General features: G+C 38.8%; 1 protein-coding gene across 6 annotated transcripts in view; it reads left to right on the forward strand.

Moving 5' to 3' along the window:
* The window catches only part of DMD (dystrophin), a 2,236,200-nt gene that overhangs the window by 2,017,128 nt on the left and 196,617 nt on the right, over positions 1–22,455 (forward strand). For all 6 annotated transcript variants that reach the window (XM_082680764.1, XM_082680765.1, XM_082680763.1 and 3 more), the window contains one exon: positions 5,873–5,933. In XM_082680764.1, the coding sequence (XP_082536890.1) occupies positions 5,873–5,933 (61 nt within the window). The remainder of the gene's footprint in view (positions 1–5,872; positions 5,934–22,455) is intronic.

Here is a 22,455-nt window from a genome sequence, read left to right on the forward strand (position 1 = left end):
TACGTAAATCAATCAATGTGATAAACCATATTAACAAATTGAAGAATGAAAACCATATGATCATCTCAATAGATGCAGAAAAAGCTTTTGACAAAATTCAACACCCATTTATGATAAAAACTCTCCAGAAAGGGGGCGTAGAAGGAGCCTACGTCAACATAATAAAGGCCATATACAACAAACCCACAGCAAACATCATTCTCGATGGTAAAAAACTGAAACCATTTCCTCTAAGATCAGGAACGAGACAAGGATTTCCAGTCTCACCACTATTATTCAACATAGTTTTGGAAGTCCTAGCCATGGCAATCAGAGAAGAAAAAGAAATAAAAGGAATGCAAATTGGAAAAGAAGAAGTAAAATTGTCACTGTTTGCAGATGACATGATACTGTACATAGAGAATCCTAAAGATGCCACCAGAAAACTACTAGAGCTAATCAGTGAATTTGGTAAAGTTGCAGGATACAAAATTAATGCACAGAAATCTCTTGCATTCCTATACACTAATGATGAAAAATCTGAAAGGGAAATTAAGGAAACGCTCCCATTTACCATTGCAACAAAAAGAATAAAATACCTAGGAATAAACCTAGCTAGGGAGACAAAATACCTGTATGCAGAAAACTAAGACACTGATGAAAGTAATTAAAGATGAGACCAACAGATGGAGAGATATACCATGTTCTTGGATTGGAAGAATCAATATTGCGAAAATGACTCTACTACCCAAAGCAATCTACAGATTCAATGCAATCCCTATCAAATTACCAAAGGCATTTTTTATGGAACTAGAACAAAAAAATCTTAAAATTTGTATGGAGACACAAAAGACCCCAAATAGCCAAAGCAGTCTAGAGGGAAAAAAAACAGAGCTGGAGGAATCAGACTCCTTGACTTCACACTATACTACAAAGCTACAGTAATCAAGACAGTATGGTACTGGCACAAAAACAGAAACATAGATCAATGGAACAAGATAGAAAGACCAGAGATAAACCCATGCACCTGTGGTCAACTAATGTATGACAAAGTAAGCAAGGATATACAATGGAGAAAAGACAGTCTCTTCAATAAGTGGTGCTGGGAAAACTGGACAGCTACATATAAAAGAATGAAATTAGAACACTCCCTAACACCATACACAAAAATAAACTCAAAATGGATTGGAGACCTAAATGTAAGACCAGACACTGTAAAACTCTTAGAGGAAAACATAGGAAGAACACTCTGTGACATAAATCACAGCAAGATCTGTTTTGATCCACTTCCTAGAGTAGTGGAAATAAAAACAAAAATAAACAAATGAGACCTAATGAAACTTAAAAGCTTTAGCACAGCAAAGGAAACCATAAACAAGACGAAAAGACAACCCTCAGAATGGGAGAAAATATTTGCAAACGAAACCACGGACAAAGGATTAATCTCCGAAATACATAAACAGCTCATGCAGCTCAATATTAAAAAAAACAAACCACCCAATCCAAAAATGGGCAGAAGACCTAAACAGACATTTCTCCAAAGAAGACATACAGATGGCCAAGAAGCTCATGAAGAGCTGCTCAACATCACTAATTATTAGAGAAATGCAAATCAAAACTACAATGAGGTATCACCTCACACCAGTTAGAACAGGCATCATCAGAAAATCTACAAACAAATGCTGGAGAGGGTGTGGAGAAAAGGGAACCCTCCTGCACTGTTGGTGGGAATGTAAATTGATACAGCCACTATGGAGAACAGTATGGAGGTTTCTTAAAAAACTAAAAATAGAATTACCATAAGATCCAGCAATCCCACTACTGGGCATATACTCAGAGGAAACCATAATTCAAAAAGACACATGCACCCCAATGTTCACTGCAGGACTATGTACAATAGCCAGGTCATGGAAACAACCTAAATGCCCATCGACAGATGAATGGATAAAGACGATGTGGTACATATATACAATGGAATATTACTCAGCGATAAAAAGGAACGAAATTGAGTTATTTGTAGTGAGGTGGATGGACCTAGTGTCTGTCATACAGAGTGAAGTAAGTCAGAAAGAGAAAAACAAATATCGTATATTAATGCATACATGTGGAACCTAGAAAAATGGTACTGATGAACCGGTTTGTAGGGCAGATATTGAGACACAGATGTAGAGAACAAACGTATGGACACCGAGGGGGAGAGAGCGGAAGGGTGGTGGGGGCGGTGGTGGGATGAATTGCATGATTGGGATTGACATGTATACACTGATGGGTATAAAACTGATGACTAATAAGTACCTGCTGTGTAAAAAAAAAATAAAATTAAATTTAATTTTTTTTTAAAAAAGTAGAAAGATTAATGAATGTATGAGAGTCTGAATTCCAGAGAGTGCTCTTTTAACACAGTTTAAATGATATTAGCATTCTTCTTCATTTTCTGGTTAGGTCCCTGTGTCGATTAAAACATGGCTTAACACCAGGGTGCGTCACTTGGCCCATTCTGTTCATCATGCATTAGAAAGCGGTTGAAATAAGAACTTCCCTTAAACACTGGAACCTGTGTTTGTGATTTTCAAAAATACCTTGGGCACAATATTGAATCCTGTTACCTCGAGGGAGGAAAAGCATTTGAAGGGAGAAGTGCTATCCTTTCTTGCTGTTAATAACATACTGCATCTGTAACGCAAGGGGAAATTCAGAGGTTGGTTTTGGAATAAATAAACTAGTAAGTAGTTTGCCATTTAAATTTAGCAGACAGTACCCCACGGTGCTGTTGCCATATGATAATGGATGATTTTTACACTCGAGAATCTGAATCACAAAGCTGCATTGGAATTACATATAGCGGTTATAGAAGCATCTGTATAAGAAAATACCAAAGGACAGCTTAGTGTCATAAAAACTATTTGCCCGTAAATCTGCTTTTGATGAGCTACTAAAAATGGCCGCATCAGGCATAAGAGACGTATGTGCGTCTGTCGCGTAGGCGAGCTTTGTGACGGATGACAAGCTTCCACTGGTACACTGAGATAAGAAACAGCTGTTGTTGGCATTGGCATTCCTGCAAGAAATGAAATGATAATTCTGGGACACACTTATGAGAGTTACCATATATTGGATCAACTTTTGAATATATGCAAGACCAGAATCATCTGGCAGCCCCAAGCGAAATTGCCCAACAACCGTTTAACAATCTCCTGAGAAGGAGCATTGATTCCAGTCGCATAGAACCGTCGTCCGATTGTGTGTCATTTCTAAAGCAAGTAGCTCCAGTGTGTGTGTCTGTGGTAGTGATGGGGCAGGGGAGGACTGGGGGAAGGCTGTGGTTCTTCTTCTTTCTTTATTGCTTCAAGGACATTTTTTAGTGTAAAATTTCAGACCTTCAAATGATGGCTGCAAAGCAGTTGCCTAGGTGCATTTATAAACTGTGAATCAAAGGGGGAAAAACATCTTTCAGCACAAAAAATTCACTGAATCTCACTATCGGTCCTGTTTAATAGCTACACATAAAGGCAGAAGGCTTTTATGTTAGAAAATAAAATATTAACAATTTTCATATACAATTAATATACTCTATAAAAATTAACAAGAACTCCAGTTACAAAAGCTTAAAATTTCATATTGACCTGGAACTTATTTTTTGGAATTTTAAAAATTAAATCCATTCAGCTCTTTAGTTCAAGCATATTCTGACTACTTCTCTGGCATTTCGGGGGGAATTTTTTTTTTCCTTTTAATGTTTAACAATGCAAAGTCAAGTATAGATACCTACAGGTCTGGTCATGAGCTCAGCGCGGCATCATCACTTTTCTCCTATTTCTTGCTAGAGTTTCTGCTTGAAGGTTGTTTCACTCAGGCGGAGCACCCCCCTGGGCCAACCAGGCAGCCGGTAGACCACTTCTCTCTGAGAGATGCCTAGAAGTAATATAGGAAATACGAACAGACTCTTCTGCTACCAGAGGACGTACTCAACATCCTCCAAATCAGAAAGGCTTTCTGGACCATTAGAATGATAAAGAACTGGAGAAGGATAACGAGAGAGATGGTGGGGCTCAGCCCATAGTGACCTTTAAGAAAAGGATAAGCATTGTTTCTCAGTTTAGACATTCATAGACTTGGCAATACAGCCAATGAGAACTGGACCAAATGCTCTCTGTAGTTCTCTTCTTCCTTCTGCAATGCCGTGATTTTAGGAAGAGGGCCCACTGAGCAACCAGGAGCTATGATTTCTGGCTCTCCACCATGTCTCATGCTACAGAGGGCTTGGGTTTTTAGGTTTCCATAACATCAGACTCTGCCAGGCAGTTCAGAGAGTTCAGCCTAAGTCCTCAAATCAGCTCCTATTACTCTGTGAACTAATCTGGTCTAGAGAGCTGTGTCCTAGAGAAGAAAAACACACAAGAGGAGAGTTGGGCAGAGAATGACAAAGGCAAAGGAGACAAGAATAGAAAAAGAAGGACAGAGAGAGTTTGAAGGCAAGGGACTCCTCCGAAACAGCAGATAAACGTCTTTTTTCTCCATGTTAGAAATCCATCTGCCAAAATGAAAAGGTGCAATTAGGTAGCTAAATACAAATTCACGTTCTATATCTTTTAAATGACATATCGCCAGGGTACAAAGCAGCATGTCTGGTTGAAGGTTGGGTGATTCGATCCCTCTATTACTCTCTATAAAACAAAGAATCTGTAGTTTCATTACCCTTAAATTGTCTGGCAGTGGGCAAAGTTTTATTAGAAGCTTTTCTTTCATATTATGCAGTGTCGTCAAGGATATATTAGCTTTGATGTTTTGTTACATCTTAATACACTGTGGAGTGAATTTACTGTGAGACTAATTTAGAAGGGAGCTTTTCATAGGAGGAAACAATGGTCAACATCAGCTGTGTTTCAAATTATAAGCAGGATGAAAATTCAGGAAAGACGGGACATACACATACAATTGGTAGGTGTTATAATAAGAATGCTTCTTATATTTATATTCTTGATGGTATTCTATGTCTCAAAAACTCCAGTTTCTTAAAACGCTGTTCAGGAGGAAGATTTTATTGTTAAGGAAATGGTATAGCGTCTACTAACATGATTATTTTGTCTTAAAGGAACAAAAAAACGCCATCATATTAAACCGTATATACAAAGTATTTCAACTCTGGGAAAGACAAAAACCCCTACAGCTTAAGCATTTAAAACACAGTTTAAAGATGACTGATTTGACTGATACACAGTAAAGTCCTTATGAAACAAATTCCCAGTACGGGAAATTTAATTTCACCTATAGGATTCATCACTCATCACCAAAGTTTTATTACACTGTGGTGTCGGGTACCATTCTCTCACTTTCAGTTATCTTTTCTAATAAGATCACGCTGGTCAGCTGACATTTTTGAGGCACCAGTTAAACATGTAATCGGTAAATGAAACTGGATTCTGTTTAAACCAAATAAAGAGAAAAACAAGCATATCAGAGTGATAAGTGGAGTACTTTAGCTTCAATAACTTAGAATGTAAATATATCACAGAGGGGTGTTTCAGCTGCTAAACTAATAAAACCCAGTCAATCAAATAGTAAAAGATATTGAGAAACAGCAACAGGAAGTATTATAAGAAAAGTACCCAATGGAGACGCATAAGAGAAAACCCGTCAGTTTACTCTTTCAGTCTCTTACCTGCTCTGTAGGTTTAGCAGTGGATTTTTTTTTTTCTTTGCATTTATCTTTGTGCCTGAATGAGTTCAGTTTTTCTTAGATTAGGATCAGAACAGCAGGTTAATCAGTCCTGTCTTCATGGGCAACTGAACAAACAGACCAATATCAGTGTAAAATTGTAATTCTGGAGATTAATGTTGTCTTTCTTGTTTGCATGAACTTGACCTCTTGCCTTTTTTTCCCCCACTTTTTCAGCTTCTGTCCAGGGTCCCTGGGAGCGAGCCATCTCACCAAACAAAGTGCCCTACTATATCAAGTAAGTTGAAAGCATCATGTTCTTAAAAAAGCATTTATTGTGACTAATATGTATATTCACAGATGAATTTATTTTTAAAACTCGACGGTAGCCTGGCCTACAATACCTAGTTCTTTCTTCCCCGAGGAAGCTTGGATAGGTGACTCATGCTAAAATTACCACTGAAAACTTGCTGATGCTACAGGGAGTAGCCTTTAGGAAAAATCCATTTAAGGCAGCGTATACGCTGTGTTCTGTGATTGGAGGTGGTGTGGATTTTTCCTAATAGAACGAAAAGCTGCTGATAATATTATGGATAGTGGCAATGAATATTTACAAGAACGATTTTATTTATTTAGGAGTTTTCCCACACTTCTTCTTTAGACAAAGATGGAAGATGTCTGCAGCTATCTGTACCCAAACTGTTTTAGGTGAATAAATACTTGATGTACCCAAAAGGCAGTCAGTAGCAGTTCTGGATTTGTGGAGGTGAGGTGTTCATTCTTGATGTGTAGCACTCAGCATTTTTCACATAGCAACAACAAAAATGATACTGTTTTCAGGGGTCATTTTTGTCAGTCAAAGGAATATAGGTTCTTAGAAGCACCTTCTGCAAGATGCTGCATGAAATACAAATTATGATACATTGGGTCGCCATGGAAGAAAGAGGAGAGAGGATGTTGAGTTACTATGATACCTTAACAGTTTCTCATCGGTTGTACAATTGAGTCCAGCTTAAATTTAAGTTTCTATCGGCCACCTCAACAACAATTTAAATTAATTGGATTCATGAAATAGTCTTCAGTACCAACTTAAGTCTATGAACTTGCTTCTGCCATAGTCTGGCTAAAAATATTAAATGTTTCTCCACTTATCAAGTCTGTTTTTACTCTTCCACTGCCCATCAATTCTTCATAATTCAGTTCTAAAGCAATAAGTGCATTCCTAGATCTTCATTACTACAGTTCTCAAGAAATTTGACTTCATGCCTCAATTTTGTTAACTCAGAAGAATGGGGGTGAGGGAACTTTTTTGGCTCTTCAAGGAGAGATACATCCTTTAGGGAAGGTTGTCTTATTCAATTATACAGACAAGGTATCTCTTAACTTTAAAAATTCTCCGTCAGTGTTTTGATCCTGCTTTTTAGTTTTCTTATTTTTAATTTTATTTTATTATTTTTGTTGTATATAGTTATTTAGTCACTCTAAAGTACATGTTTTAATACCTATTTAAAATCACCCATTTTCTTAAATAATATATCGATTTGGACATGCGCTATGTTGCTTTACATCCACTATCTATTTCGTGGAACCATTTTGTTCAAATTCTTCCCAGTCATCTTCTATATCAGTGTCTTCATCATTACAAATTTCCATTTCTGACTAAGATGTTTGAGACCTGCTACTTTTTCAACCCATTTATAAAACTCTCACTTTATCCAATTCCTTTATGAGCTAAAAGAATGACTCCTTTTGTAGCCAAGATTTTAGGATCACCTGAGAATCCAAGACATCTTTAAGCCATCATTGTCCAAATTATTACCTGTTTAGGGCTCATTAAGTGTCTCACACGGGATTCCTAGAGTGCCCCCCTAGTCCCACTGTCCTTTGCCTAAATATGTACCTTCTCCCTGATGTTACACCTACTACAAAAGATCCCAGTACAGTTGTGTGAAGCAGTGAAAATGAATTTGGTCCAAAAAATAAAAAGACAAATTCCAGAAAAGCTGTAATTCCTCCCTGTATACTAGTTTCTTACTGCTCCTTGATGGGATCAGAGAACAGCTACTCTCTATTTGTCCTCCTATTTGTCCAGTGCTCTTTCACCAGCTTGAAGATCATGGTGACAGTTTTGGTAGGGGCACAGATCTGGGAATAAGAAACCTTGACTTCGGGGGCTCTGTGATTAGTTGATTGTATGGCCTTGGGCAAGTCACTTAAGCTGTACAAACCTTGGTTTCTTATTTATAAAATAAGGAGTTGGACTAGATGATATCTAAGTTCCTTTGTAGCTGTAGGAATCAATGAGTGTGGCTCATTCCACGGTCTTGTCCAAATTCAAAAACTTTAAGATATCAGCTTTCTTTTTCAAGAAGTTTATCTTTATTTTAAAAATTCTTTATTTTCATTATCAAACACAATATAAATTCTCAGTTTTAAAAAAAAACATAGGAATTCTATTTTTCCACTGTGAATTAGCTTCAGATATGCCCTCTCAACCCACTCCAGTTTCTCCAGATACCCATTTAAAGAGCTTAAATCCTGGTGTTTAATTTAGGACTATTATTCTTCCTAGTTTAATGGTAAGAAACAGAGAACAGTAGACAGGAAAATCAGTAGAAAGGTGAGTATGGAGACCTTAAGAGCCTCTGAAGTGATCAGTTCCTTGGAATGAGGGGTTACCTAATTTCTCAAAGATGTCCCTGAAACTTTACAGAGATCAGTTCTCTGTACGATTATAATCTAATTGAAATTAGAGATTGTACAGTTTCTCAAATATACCCCTAAAATGTTAAGCCATAATATAGGGAGAACGCATGTTCAAGAAATTTACATTTTCATTAAACAGATTATTAATGTCCTTTGTGATTTATTATTACACATTACTATTGTCTAAAATATTCTGTTTATACTAAATGACTTTGATGTACAAGGTCCAGTGGACTTCGTGCACTTGCAGATGCCATTCGTAACTTGAGATGCCTTATTGATCCACAAATAACAATAATAAGTTGATAATGACGTTATTTCAACCAGTCCCCATTCGTCCTCTTTCTTATTTGTCCTGACTTCCATTCAAGAGTTATTAACCACACATTTCCAGCTGCAAAGGCAAGTGTTTCCTCTGGATATTTTTTAATGCTTTATAATGTTTCCTTTTTAATGCTTAGATAAACTGATCATCTAAATAACAAGAGGTTTCTACACCAGTAGCACAGTTCCAGTTAGTTGTTGAGTCGTGCATTCATCCTTGAGGTTGTAAGTCATTAACAACGTCTTCTGCTCTAGATTGCAAATCAGATAGTGTTTATGCCTGCATCGTGACACCAGCTTTTCGTATGATGCTAAGAAACTTCAAACTACATGTTTGTCTAGTTTATTAGTCCATAGCATACATCATTGTTACAGTCTTCATATTCCCTCTCCCTTGGGGCTTTCCTACCCCTGCCAGCATCTCTTTCAGGTTATTTGATTACAGCTTTCATTGCCACTGAAAAAATAATCACCAACAATGTTCAACCTGTTACAACTGCCTTTTCCATTCTCTGCCATTTTGTAGTCTTTTGGCCTATTGTCAAACTCATGAAATTTTCAGTATAATAGCCTTTAACCACCTGCTGCATTCTGTTAGAATTTCTTTCACCTTTTTATGTTGCATACTCCCATATGGGTAAACGAAGCGGGGCCAAGAGCTGGGACTCTCTTGCTTTCTTAACGAGTTAGAAAATCATTCTTCTGTGTTCTGGACTGTCAAAAGAATTTAGTAACCCCAAACTTGCATGCAGTATGTTTTTTGCATAGATGACATAATAAAAGCATAAGAAATAGCACCCTGGTCAGACCAGCAGGGCAGCTAGCCCAGAACTCTGTGCCAGATGTAGGCACCAATGGCTGTGTTGTCAGTCAACCTAGTAATTTTCTTTTTTTTTTTTACATCTTTATTGGAGTATAATTGCTTTACAATGGTGTGTTAGTTTCTGCTTCATAACAAAGTGAATCAGTTATACATATGTTCCCATATCTCTTCCCTCTTGGGTCTCCCTCCCTCCCACCCTCCCAATCGGGTAAGATAGGAATAGTAATTTTCATTTCAAAAAAATTAGGATGCATCATGACCATTTCTTAGTAATGCACTGTTAAATCAATCGGCATTGAGTATATCCAATGGTTTCTTAAACTTTTCCCATTCTCCACTTCAGTCTTGTCTTAGCAATAATAAGTTCTATAAACTTACTGATTTCTCTATAAACAAGTAAAGATATAGTTCAGTTTCTCTTTAAGATATATTTCAGTTTCTCTACATCCTTTAACCTCAAGGGACAGCCCCAATTAAGTGCTATGAAATTCACTGAATACAATTATACTTACCAGAGTCGACTTTAATCTCACATCCCCTCACTAACTCCTTTTTATTTTCATCTTCCCAGTCTGAGAGATTCTAATCCGTTTTAGGTTTTTAGTCTGTCCTTGAATGAAAGGTAAGCAGTCCCCTTGATCATCTTAGTTGTTTTTCCCTGGATCTTTTCCAGCTCTGTTGTATCTTCCTTGGGATGTCGTGACTGGAATGGCCCAAATATTGGTTATTAAATTTGTTAGCATCGTCTCTAGTCTCCACCCAGTCATGAAGAAAGTAAACGCTATTCACTGTCTCCCATTGGTGCAGGAATGGAGAAACTAATTGAGGTCATAACCTGTTCTACATATATTAGTTCTCGCTGAAGGTTGGTTTGTGGCTACTTTTCTGTAATGCCAGATCAAGTGTTTGACCTTATATTTCTGCCAGCTGACTCTTAGGAAGGATTTGATGTTTAGGCAAGCTGGTCCTTTCCTCCTTCAAAGACGCTGCAGTTGCTAAATATTGGGAGGCATTCACTAATGAAACGTGGGAGTAAACCTGCTGACTCAGTCACCAGCAATGCATTTCATCAGGTTGCCTTTCTAGATATTTCTGAAGTACTTCACAGAAGAGTGAAAAATGGGGTTCTGGGGAACATGCTAACTCTTCAGCTCTTTTTTACATGCAATGCTCAAGAAACAACTCATGGGGTTTCCCTGGTGGCGCAGTGGTTGAGAGTCCGCCTGCCGATGCAGGGGACACGGGTTCGTGCCCCGGTCCAGGAGGATCCCACATGCCGCGGAGCGGATAAGCCCGTGAGCCATGGCCGCTAGGCCTGCGCGTCCGGAGCCTGTGCTCCGCAACGGGAGAGGCCACATCAGTGAGAGGCCTGCGTACCGCAAAAAAAAAAAAAAAGAAAGAACTCATGTCTACAGAAGTGTCTGTCTTTTCCTGCTGGTTATTTTGATTGATTGCTGTAGCTATCTAGTGACCTTGATCTACCCTTCTCTCCATTCTCAATCCCAGACATGTTTCTACAGCCACCTGTTATATCTGAGTTGCTCGCAACTTTCTGGTAGTTTCTGCTTAGCAAAATGAGGTACATGATAAAACCTCCCTCGCTGAAGCTGACTGTCGCTTTAGTCAACATTTCTTATTACTATTGCTGTGTCTGCTGCCAAAATTGCTGGTTGGAGTTCTGACTCTCCCATATTCTTATGACTACCATCCCTCTGGCTCTACTGGTACAAGTGTTTGACTCTCTGCATGAAATTATGGCTATCCACCTACACTTTCCTTTTGGTGTTTGTGTCTTCTTGTATCCTGTTGGTCTGTTCATGGTTAAAGTGATGAATCTTGATCTGAGGTTGAGTACGCTTGCTCTCTAACTCCAGTAGCATCTGAGTTTTTTGTTGGTTTGTTTGTTTGTTTTTGACTGCATTGGGTCTTCGTTGCTGTGTGTGGGCTTTCTCTAGTTGTGGTGAGTGGGGGCTTCTCATTGCGGTGGCTTCTCTTGTTGCGGAGCATGGGCTCTAGGTGCTCGGGCTTCAGTAGTTGTGGCACGCGGGCTCTAGAGCACAGGCTCAGTAGTTGTGGCACATGGGCTTAGTTGCTCCGCGGCATGTGGGGTCTTCCTGGACCAGGGCTCGAACCTGTGTCCCCTGCCTTGGCAGGCAGATGCGCCACCAGGGAAGTCCCAGCATCTGAGTTTTGACACCACCTCCCTCCATACCGTATTGACTCTATTTCTGCTTTCTGGACAGTTTTTCAGATTCCAAATCCCTCCCATGTTTAAAGCATATCTTGCCCTCATTCTTGCTCCAGCTCCCTATTATTTGTGCCAGGAGTTGTTCTGATTCAAGTTTTAGATTAGTTTATTTGTTCCTCTGAATTATTGACTACTATTTCTGTACCTATATTTATATAGAGAGGAAGCAGTAGTTAGCTATATCTCAGCTTTAACGGCTAATCAACGTGCTAAATATCTGTGTTGGCTAGTTTGCAGTGGAAACATCTTCTGAGAATGAGGCGGGCTCTTATTATAAAGAACACCAGATTCTGATATCCAGCTTAGAAAACATTCCCCCATGTCTCATTCCTGATACCTCACTGTTCTAGGAATGATTCTAGTCTTCTGACATTCAGTTGAACATTGGTTGAGATTGGCAGAGGTTTTTATAGTTTTTTTCAGAATATAATTTTGTGCTGTTTCTGGTAACATCCTTCACATGTATATTTTCCTTAAAAATATACCTTTTAAATGGACTTGAGGATACGGGGAGGGGGAAGGGTAAGCTGGGACGAAGTGAGAGAGTGGCATGGACATATATACACTACCAAACGTAAAATAGCTAGCTAGTGGGAAGCAGCCGCATAGCACAGGGAGATCAGCTCTGTGCTTTGTGACCACCTAGAGGGGTGGGATAGGGAGGGTGGGAGGGAGGGATACACAAGAGGGAAGAGATATGGGAACATACGTATATGTATAACTGATTCACTTTGTTATAAAGCAGAAACTAACACACCATTGTAAAGCAAGTATACTCCAGTAAAGATGTTAAAAAAAAAAAATACCCTTCACTAGGGGAGCCTGGACTGTGGGTTTTACATTATCATTTCACATCCATAATCACAGATGCTTCCATAAAAAAATAAAAATAAAAATATACCTTTTAGGACCTCCCTGGTGGCGCAGTGGTTGAGAGTCCGCCTGCCGATGCAGGGGACGCGGGTTCGTGTCCCGGTCCGGGAAGATCCTACATGCCGCAGAGTGGCTGGGCCCGTGAGCCATGGCCACTGAGCCTGCGCATCCGGAGCCTGTGCTCCGCAACGGGAGGGGCCGCAACAGTGAGAGGCCCGCGTACCACCAAAAAAAAAAAAAATATATATATATATATATACACCTTTATAGCAGCTGATAAGACCACATGAAATAACAGAAATAGTAAATTGAGCAAGCAACAGAAGACTTGAAGTCTGTTTGCAACTTTGCTTTTAACTAGCTATTTGACCAAAGATGAATCACTTATATTCTCTGAGCCTCAGTTTCTCCATGTGTCATCTAAAGGGGCTGAGTCACATGATATCACAGGTTATTTCCAGTCCTGACATTCCCTGATTTTATGAATGTTGACTTTGAAACAGAAATTATTTATAACAGTTTTCCAGAGGAATGAAAAGGAATCTTCATATCGCCCTTGAGGATTCTTATTGCATCATCAATCTTATCAAGATGGGAAGGACAAGTAATATTAAACTTTTTCCTTAACTCTTTAGCACCATTGATAATAGGAAGCAGATGTAATAGAGAATCAGCTGTCTAATTTCAGCTGTCAGTCTTTGAGGATACTGGTGAGTATCTCTGGGTAATTAAATTTGTGCTGTGGCTGCCAGAAAGAAGCCTGGTGCTCTGACTTCTCAGAAGGCTTTGTACACAAAGATAACCCAGAGGTCAGTCTTCTCTGCTGCGCTTTCTCCTCCACAGTTGGATGGTTCCAAAGGTCACATTAGCTGATTCTTATTAAGCTCTGGAGCCACAATGAAGGAATGGTCAGTAACGCATAATTGATGATACAATCATGAAAACAACTCAGTTTAAGATATTAACTGAAAGAGAATGAAGGGGAGGCCGTAGTGTTATACGGGGTGCTGATTCTGGCCTTTGGTTTTGTAGACCTTGTTGGTAGACATAGATGTTAGTATCTTCTGTGTCTCATAAAGTTCACAAAAAATTCTCACAGCCTTCTTTATAGTTTCATAAGCTGGTACGTATAACCTTGACTGAAATAATGGACTTCATGAGGATAGCTGCTGTGTCTCTTTTTCTAGCATAGTACTTCACAGGTAGCATGTGCTCAGGAGATACTTGAATGAATGAATGAACACATAATAGCACTTCCACATGCTTTACAGTTTCCTGACTCCTTTTACTTTCAAAAAATCTTCAGGTGTTTGTGTGTCCATTTAGATCTACCACCCAAGTGTGTCTCTCATACCCTGTAGATATCAACTTTAATATTAGAAAGTATGCTTAGTCTTTTACAGAGTTTCTCATGTCTCCTATACTTGGTGCCTAGGAGGCCATCCTTAGCCTGAATGTCTGACTGGTACATACCACATCCTGAGGTCTAGATGCTGTTCTGTCTTTATCTAACAATACGATTTGGAGTATAACTCAGCCCACCTGGGACTGAGTTTTCCCACCAACTGTAAGGAAGTAGAACTAGATAATGCCTGAGATCATTCTGAGCTCTGGCTTTCTTTGTTTCAGTAGAACTGGGGTCTTTTTGTTTTTCCTAAATGCCACTCATGATACTTCTTCTGATTTTGCAGTGGTCAGTAGAGCTTTAAATTGATCAACCACTGTGTTTCACTAAGCATTTGTATACAGGATCTACTTTGGGGGCTGGGATATAGTAGCCACTGAGTCTTAAGAGAATGATATTGATAAGTTTTTATTTTACAGAAAAAATTTTATAACATTCTGTGTTATATGTAATGCTTAAAGGTGGCAGCATATGTACATATGCACATATATGCTGCAGCTAAACTATAATGTGTACATGCCAAAAATTCTGATATATTACGCATGTATAGTATTCCCTCTGCCTCATTCGTGGCACTTTTTGGAATGTGAGAGTGTTCATAAAATATATTTAGGTCTGCTTCCCAAAAAAAGAGGAGTGAGTTATTTCAGCTATTGCTTCATTTTCTTTTTCTAACTTTGTTAAGCATTGTACATTCTTCCATAGTCATGTGGTAGAAAAGAACATGGGCTGTGGCCTCAAATAAACCTTCATTTTAAACCCAGCTTTGTCATATTCTGACTCTGTGAACACTTAACGTCACACCCATTCTACTTTCTGGCATACAAGGAATATGAATTGACTTTACTTCTCTTCTCTGAAATTGAACCGAAGCCTAATTGACGTCTAATGAATACTGAGTGTTGGGTCTTTAAGAAAACACTCTTACAGATATATTCAGTATTAGCTACATGTTTAGAATATTTTCTAGAACACAAATATGTCCTTGATCAAATTAGTTTATTTTCATTCTAGGAGTTCCCAGTATACTTTTGGGTATCTGTAAATTCCCAAACATTCCTGAGCCTCTCCTAGGCTCCTCTAATTGCTTCTTATCCTTCCCCCCTGGGAAGCTGCATCCTGTTGCCTTCACAAAGGTCAGCAGCAACCCAGACAGCATTTGAAAATAACTTAATAACCCTGAACTGCCACACCCCTTTGGATAATTTCCTTAGAGCATTAGTCCTTTGAACATTGACCTGGTTGCAGAAAATGTCCCTTTCTCAGCAGGAAAACTCCAAATCCCATTCAGTCTTCCCCTCCCTCATTTCAGAGGATAGGGTGGGAGAGGGTAGAGGGTAGGGAGAAGGAATTAGATGCTTTTTTCTGGAAGATTGTTAGCGCACACACACACATATAATTTCTTTTAAACAATAAACTGAGTGCGTTGTATAAATCAGTGCCGTCACATTGCAAAAAAATTTAAATCCCTGCACAAGATAGAAAAAGAAAAACAAACCCATCTCTGCTTTCAGCAGTCCGTAAAGCTCCTAAGAACAGGTCCTATATGAGGCTTAGCCCACTGTCAGCATTGAGCAAATGATCTCGTCTTCTTTGATATCATTAACTCCCAGGTGGATGAAACACAGAAGCTTCCCTGCTCCCCCTGAAACTTTCAGTTGCTTTTTCTGTTTTCCTTTCTCAGCTTATCCACATCCATCTTGGTCCCCAAAGCTATTGCAAGTCAGATAGTGCAAAGAGTAATTTTTAACTTGCTTCTTTGTTGTTTTAGAAGGAATTTTTTGTTGTGGTTTTGTTTCCTTTTGGTTTGGTCACTTCTTCTCGGTCTTGTGCTTTATACCAAGGGAGTGTCTCGTAGTTACGGTCCTATAACCTCCTAGAAAGGATGAAAAGCAAAGTTTAATGTGTGCCTACTAAGTGCTAAGTGATAAGACTAGCTGTATCTTCCCATTTATGAGGATTAGCACCACGAGTTAGTATCTAATAAAGAAGAAAAAGCTGAGACTCAGAGAGACTGGTGGCTTTCCCAAGTCACAGTAATAGTGACCCGCTCTGTGCCTTTTCCCACCAACCCTGTGACCTCAGTTGGCTTTGGCCCACCTCGCGCCCCACCTAGGACCTCCACAATCACTACCCTTACCCCCTACACACACACTCTAGTGGGTCAAAGTTGCTTGGAGCTCCCCACCTGGGAGGGGGCTAGTTGCCCATCCCTGGAGCGCAGGGGCCAGCTTAGACAGGGTTCTCGAGGTTGCAGGTAGGGACGCATTTGGTAGCGGAGATATTGAGGGTTGGGAGAACAAAAATTAATAAATGGGTAGAGAATTGAAATTTAAAATAATAATAACAATAATACTTTTTACCTGTTGCTCCCAACTCTTTCAGCTTCCTAGCATTGTTGGTTGAAAACTAGCTCTTAGTGTAACCAAGTGTGGCCAGTCCTCCGCTGTGGGACTGCTGTCTTGGGAATCACCAATACTATCCTATTAGTCCTTCCCTGCATTGCTGGTGTTTCTTCCCTTGGCTTACCTACCCAGTCAACTTCTGCCACTGTGCTCTTGCCGAGACCTAAGTTTCTCTTTACTGCTTTTGGCCATAAAGGGCAACAGAAAATAAAATTAAACAAAAAACCTGGCCAGCCCTGTTGTAGGCACTTGCCTGCGTCTGTGGAAGCTGAGAAAGCAGAGGATTCCTGAGTCGCATCCTGCCACTTCCCATCAGGGCTTCGCTAAGATGGGAGTATGGCAAGACCAGTGACCTAATAGATGCCACAGCATGTGTTTCTCCTCATACCCCCAATTCCAAGCCTTTCTGAAGGGTAAGACGTGGTCAGCTCAGGTGGACTAGAACAGCTCTTCAACAGCCTTTTCGACACTAGAGCCTGGCCTTGAATTTGATACCGTCCCCTCCTTCAGGTAACAAATAAAGTTTCATATTTTCCGTAAATCTCAGGCCTATGGTTCTAGCCTTACGAGGCAAACTCATATGGCCTATGGCCATAAGTCATGACTTCCCTAGACCTTGAGCATTGGGTAACCCCATGTATTACGTGTAGAAAAATCTCATCTTACTGCAGAATGAGCTCTCTCTTTTTTTCACTATTGTAACTATGTGGTGGCAAAGAAGAATTTCTTACACTTTCTCTTGTAATGACTTAAAGTCACCAAACCACTTTGGGCAATTGAAAAGTTTTTGAGGATAAAGAATAACTTGTATTTCCTGAAGATTAAGAAAAATGTCTATCTGAATGTATAGAGTTACCGTGAATTAATCTATGAATATAAGTCCTTTATCAAATAAAAGGCCAGATTAGTTATTTTTCCTCACTCTTACTTATATCAGTGCTACAAACTTTTCCGCCAAAAAAACCATCAAATAGAGAAGAATGAATGCTTCTTAGACGGAGCCAGAGGGGCCAAGCATAGCTTATAGCAAAAGCTCAAGGTGTAAGTATCTTTATAGCTAAAATGTAAAGAAAACTTGTGAACATTTTACATACGTGCCTGTATGTGTGTGTGTGTACATACATATATATGTATGTATGTACACACACACATACAGAGAGAGAGAGAAGCGGGCAGGGGGAAGGAGAGGGAGAGAGGGAGGCGTATTAACAGCAGGCCTGTGATTCATTCCCTGGGGGTTGAGGGGAAAGAATGACCTCAACTCAAAAGACCACCTTATAAACACACTAATGACCTCCCAGACCTTCTTGTTAATCTTGTTAATGTCATTTAAGTAGCAGAAAGATACCTGAAAGTCCCCATCTATAAAATGTTTTTAGCAGGATATACCTGGTTTGGCTACTTTACTTATTGTAAATAAACCTGGAATTTATGGATTTATGAGTTACGACTGGATGGAAAACAGGGTGTAGTCACGTGAGCATTTTTCTGTTCTTGTCATTAACAGATTATAAAATGGAAACCTTTGGAGACTAAAGTGGCTTCCTTTCAGTATCACTGTTTATGCATAAATGTTTTAAAACCTTTTCTGTTAATAGAAACCAGAACATCTCATAATGTGAAAGAACAGGGATATTTGGGGGCAGTGTATCTGATTATTTCAGGTTCCTCCAGGCAAAGAATGTTTTATGTGCCTGGTGTTGCCCTATAATCCTTTGAATCATTAGTAGAGATCAGAACAAGATAAAATCTATGATATATGTGAGTCCAGTTCTAAATTCAGCCCTTTATACTTATACGGTATGTGTTTGTTTTAATTTAAAAATTCTCTTTGCAATGAGAAAAAGGAAAGAAAAAGCAGAATGAATGGGTCCATGTGTTTTCCCTTATCATGTTGTCCCGAGTTCTAGGAAATCACAGGTCTAAGAAAAGGTCAGGGTCAAAACTAGTGAGGGATATAACACTTATACATTTCTATATTGAAAATTATATAAATGACATTTAATTTTTTACAAAGTTACCTTAGAATCATTCTTTCAGATAGCAAGGACCTCTGTAACTACCTTGAAGTCCTGAGTCATCTTTGCTATTTAACTCCTGAAACATTTTTGTTAATTTTCAGATCACTTGTCTCCCCAGTTAAGCTGTAAACTCCTTGCTGACATGTGTGCATTACGCATCTTTGCATCGTTCTTAGCACTTTATTATCTCAGACATAAGAAATTGAGAATAAATACTTAAAATTTGTTTTGTTTGATTTTGAGGATTAAACGCATCCTTGAGAACTTAGCTCTGATCCTAATAGGCATTCTTACAAAGGAACAGATTATAACAGATTAGAGGTGTTCCGTATAATGTTTTTAGTCTATGTAATCTAACTGGAATTACAGTTGATGACATATTTTGGAGACAATTTCAACCATCAGTTCATTCATTTTTCTGTGTTTCAGTTGGTTGAGAGCAGAGAGAAATACTTGATGGGGTTGGATGCCTTGTTGAACTGTCTATAAACTGAAAATCTTCGAAAGTTGCTGTTTTAGAGAAAGCATTTTTAAGTGAATGTATTCCTTTAGCAGCTCCTTTGCCAAAACTGTTGTGAGGATATCTTAGGAAAATGCCTTCGAATTCTATTTCTGTCAAAACACACAGGCTATCTCAGGAGCTAAGGTTGTTTGGTGAGTGCATGTAAGCTTATGTCTTAATAGTAAAAGATTTTGAAAGAGGTTGGGATGAGGTAGGTGGTAGAATCTAAGAGAGACATTGCGGCAGAGCCATAGTGGCATCCAGTGGGGAAGAAAAAACCTCAAGTATGGAATTCAATTATATTCAACCAGTCCTTGCCATTTGCTGATAAACACTAGATGTCATTTATCAAGCACATAGGAAATACGTTAATTGCATAAATATATTAATTGCATAAACGTCAATGTTGATAGAGTTTTGTTTCGTTTGTGGCTGTGTTGGTAGGGGCGGAAGTCATCGCATGATATCTTTTTAAATAGACTTTATTGTCAAGGAACTTAGAGTTGTTTATCTAACTTGTATTTCATATATGCAGCCACCAAGCCGTTTCTTTTTACTGTAAGCACTGCAGAGTAGCAGAAGTCATCCTTACTCTGCTCAGTTTCATTCATCATCGACAAAATTGCCAATTATATTCCAAGTCCTTGAATGCATTGCTTGAGAAGAAGATGTATAAGCTGAAAGGAAGCAATGTTGAGGTAGCAGTTTGATCTTTCTAGACCGACTGGTAGAGTCAAAGCATATGAATCTTGTTTTGAGTTGTGAACTGGAAAAAATTAATATGGAAGGATGGAGAAAACATGTTCAAACTACAAAGTCATTTTTCCTGAGAAGTTATCTGACTGTAACTGTAACTATAACTCAGGGTATATCAGAAGGCTCAGTTGGGGAACATTTCTTTAAAATTAAAACCTAAAAATCCTGATGTCTAATAGAATTTATAAAAATAGCTGTGTCTGAAGGATCTGGGATAAGCAGAAGAATACTGAATAATATCATCTGGCAGTTTGAGCCATACCTTTACAGTAGTTGCTGTGGCCCAAAAAATATAGAATGAATTCAATAAAACACTGGGAAAAAATAAACAAAATATTTGAAATTACAAACACTGAATAAAAAGCGGGGGGAAAATAATCCCTAGCAAATCAATATTGCTTGGGGAAGCATGAATCCCAGACCAGCAATATTTTTATCCAAATAACGTCTAGTTCTGTAGTGAACAAAAACCTTTATCACCAAGTTTTATAAGCAGCAGAGTGAAGAAAAGTGTACTTAGGATTATTGGATATAATTCTCGAAGGTGGTAACTTTATTCAGAGTTTCATGCTTGACTATACCAACTTCTACTGAATTTATTCATAGTAGTCTGTCAGTTGAGGATTCTTTTTTGCTTCTCCTTGCCTAAATGTATGTATTACAAACTAAAAATAGAGGCATGGTAAATGATTACAGAGATTATTAATAGTGGTGGCTGTAAGTGAGTAGATTATTGTTCTTGTATAGATTAATAATACACCTAAGGAACTCTGTGGGAAATTTAATTTGGGATGTAAAACACCAAAGTAAGGCAGAGATGTAATAATAAATCGATATGAGATTATATTTAGGCACAAGTGTCTAAAGATATAAATTCTATAGGTGTTATGAAATAGCAGGTATGCCCTTACATAATTGCACTGCACTTTGAACTTCATTGTTCTGGGAAATAAGGGGAGTGATCCTGAACACAGTAGTGTCACATCTGCTTATAAGCCAAACAGAAAATATACAAGCCACTCTTAAGTGTATAATATAAAACTATAAAGGTATAATTTAATCCCGTTATCTTTAAATTTGAAAACTAACTTAAAATAAACCCTAATTGGGCAATTCTTGATACTTTGAGCATTGCAGTAAATGTATTTTTCCAATTTCCAAGTTTCATGCATCCTTTACAAAGAAAGACAATCCTTTAAATGCCCTAGTGCCTGGGCCTTCCTCCGATTGTCTCTCTACAGTAGTTCAAATCATACAACCGTGAATAACAACAAAAACGAAAAGCATTTTGGCAGACAACACGCTGTTTGCTTGTTTCAGTGTTCACAGTGTAAAGTACACTTATTGCCAAACCTTACTTTCAATTCTGTTACAGACAGGAAAATATATCTGATTTGTAAATAAGAAGGCTCTTGAAGTTAAGCCCTGAATACACTTTTCTGCAACCCCAAAGAGGAAAACTTTTGAAACACAAACACTAATCTTTCTCAGTGTCCCAAGTAAAGTTTCATGGAGGTGTTTTGCTTTTGTTATGTTTTACACTGGTGCCTTGTTATAGTATAGTTTGAGACCAGACTAGATTGGCAGGACCTAATTGACTGCTATGAGCATATACTTGGTGGAACATGTGGAAAAGGGGTGAAGAAATAGGAAGGGCCAGAGTGGAAACAGAGAGACGAGCTAGGTGTGTGGAAAGCACTGGTGGTAGATTAGATCTGGAAAACGGTAGCAGTGGAGCTCTTGAGAAGTGGTTGGGATATATATTGGAAACAATCAGCAGCTCTTGCTGCTGCACTGGAGGTCAGGAGTAAGGGAATGAAGGCAATGCAGATGCCTCCTGGGCTTTTGGCTGGAACATGTACCTGAAGATCAACAAGTTTGGTAGCGAAAACAAGAGATCTGACTTAGACACCACTGGCAGCACCCAGGGGTGACTTGGGGAACTTCTGGTCTCAGTAATGCCCACCAGCCACTCTTTACCCCCAGCGACAACAAGCAAACATATGATCTGAATGAAAGAATAAGCTTGTCAACTAGATAGCCACTCTTCTATATAGAGATCCTGGAAATGCCTGGGTTTAAACATGTAAAGTTTGAGGCACCTGTTGGATACCTAAGTGTGCAGCTGAAAAATATGAACCTGAAGCGCAAGGAAGAGGTCGGGCCAAGGGCTATAACTTTTGGAGTCATCAACCTATGTATGGTTCTTCGAGCCATGGGATGGGATGTCATACGTTGGGATGAGAGAGAAAACCCTAGGGCTTCTCAACGTTAAACCTGTTTCTGCTCTGCGCAATGCAGATGTGTTCATTAGTAGATTTGCTAAGTTGATTAACCAAACTATATTTACTGGGGGCTACTGTGCCGGATACTGTATTAGACACCAGAAATCTGGTAATGAGCGATACAGGCATAGCCCCTGCTCTCCTGGAACTCCTAGTGGAGGACATAGACATGGAACAAATAGGGCTTGGGGCCTAAAATGATCCAAGGAGGCAGGTAGTTGCTATTAACTATTCTAGCATATTTTAAATTGCCAAATTTTTTCCAAGACTTAAAATTGATTATTCAAAATGTTTAACGCTTCTAGTAGAATGGAAACAACCTTCAAAAAGGAATTAAGCCCATGAAAAGATGGTCAACATTTAGCCATTAGAGAAATGTAAATCAAAACCACAATGAGATACCACTTTGCACTCAATAGGATGGCTATTGTCAAAAAAAAAAAAACAAAAAACCCCAAAACAAAAAGTGCTC

Source organism: Grampus griseus, assembly GCF_964374135.1.
Source record: "Grampus griseus genome assembly, chromosome: X".
NCBI classification, from domain to species: domain Eukaryota; kingdom Metazoa; phylum Chordata; class Mammalia; order Artiodactyla; family Delphinidae; genus Grampus; species Grampus griseus.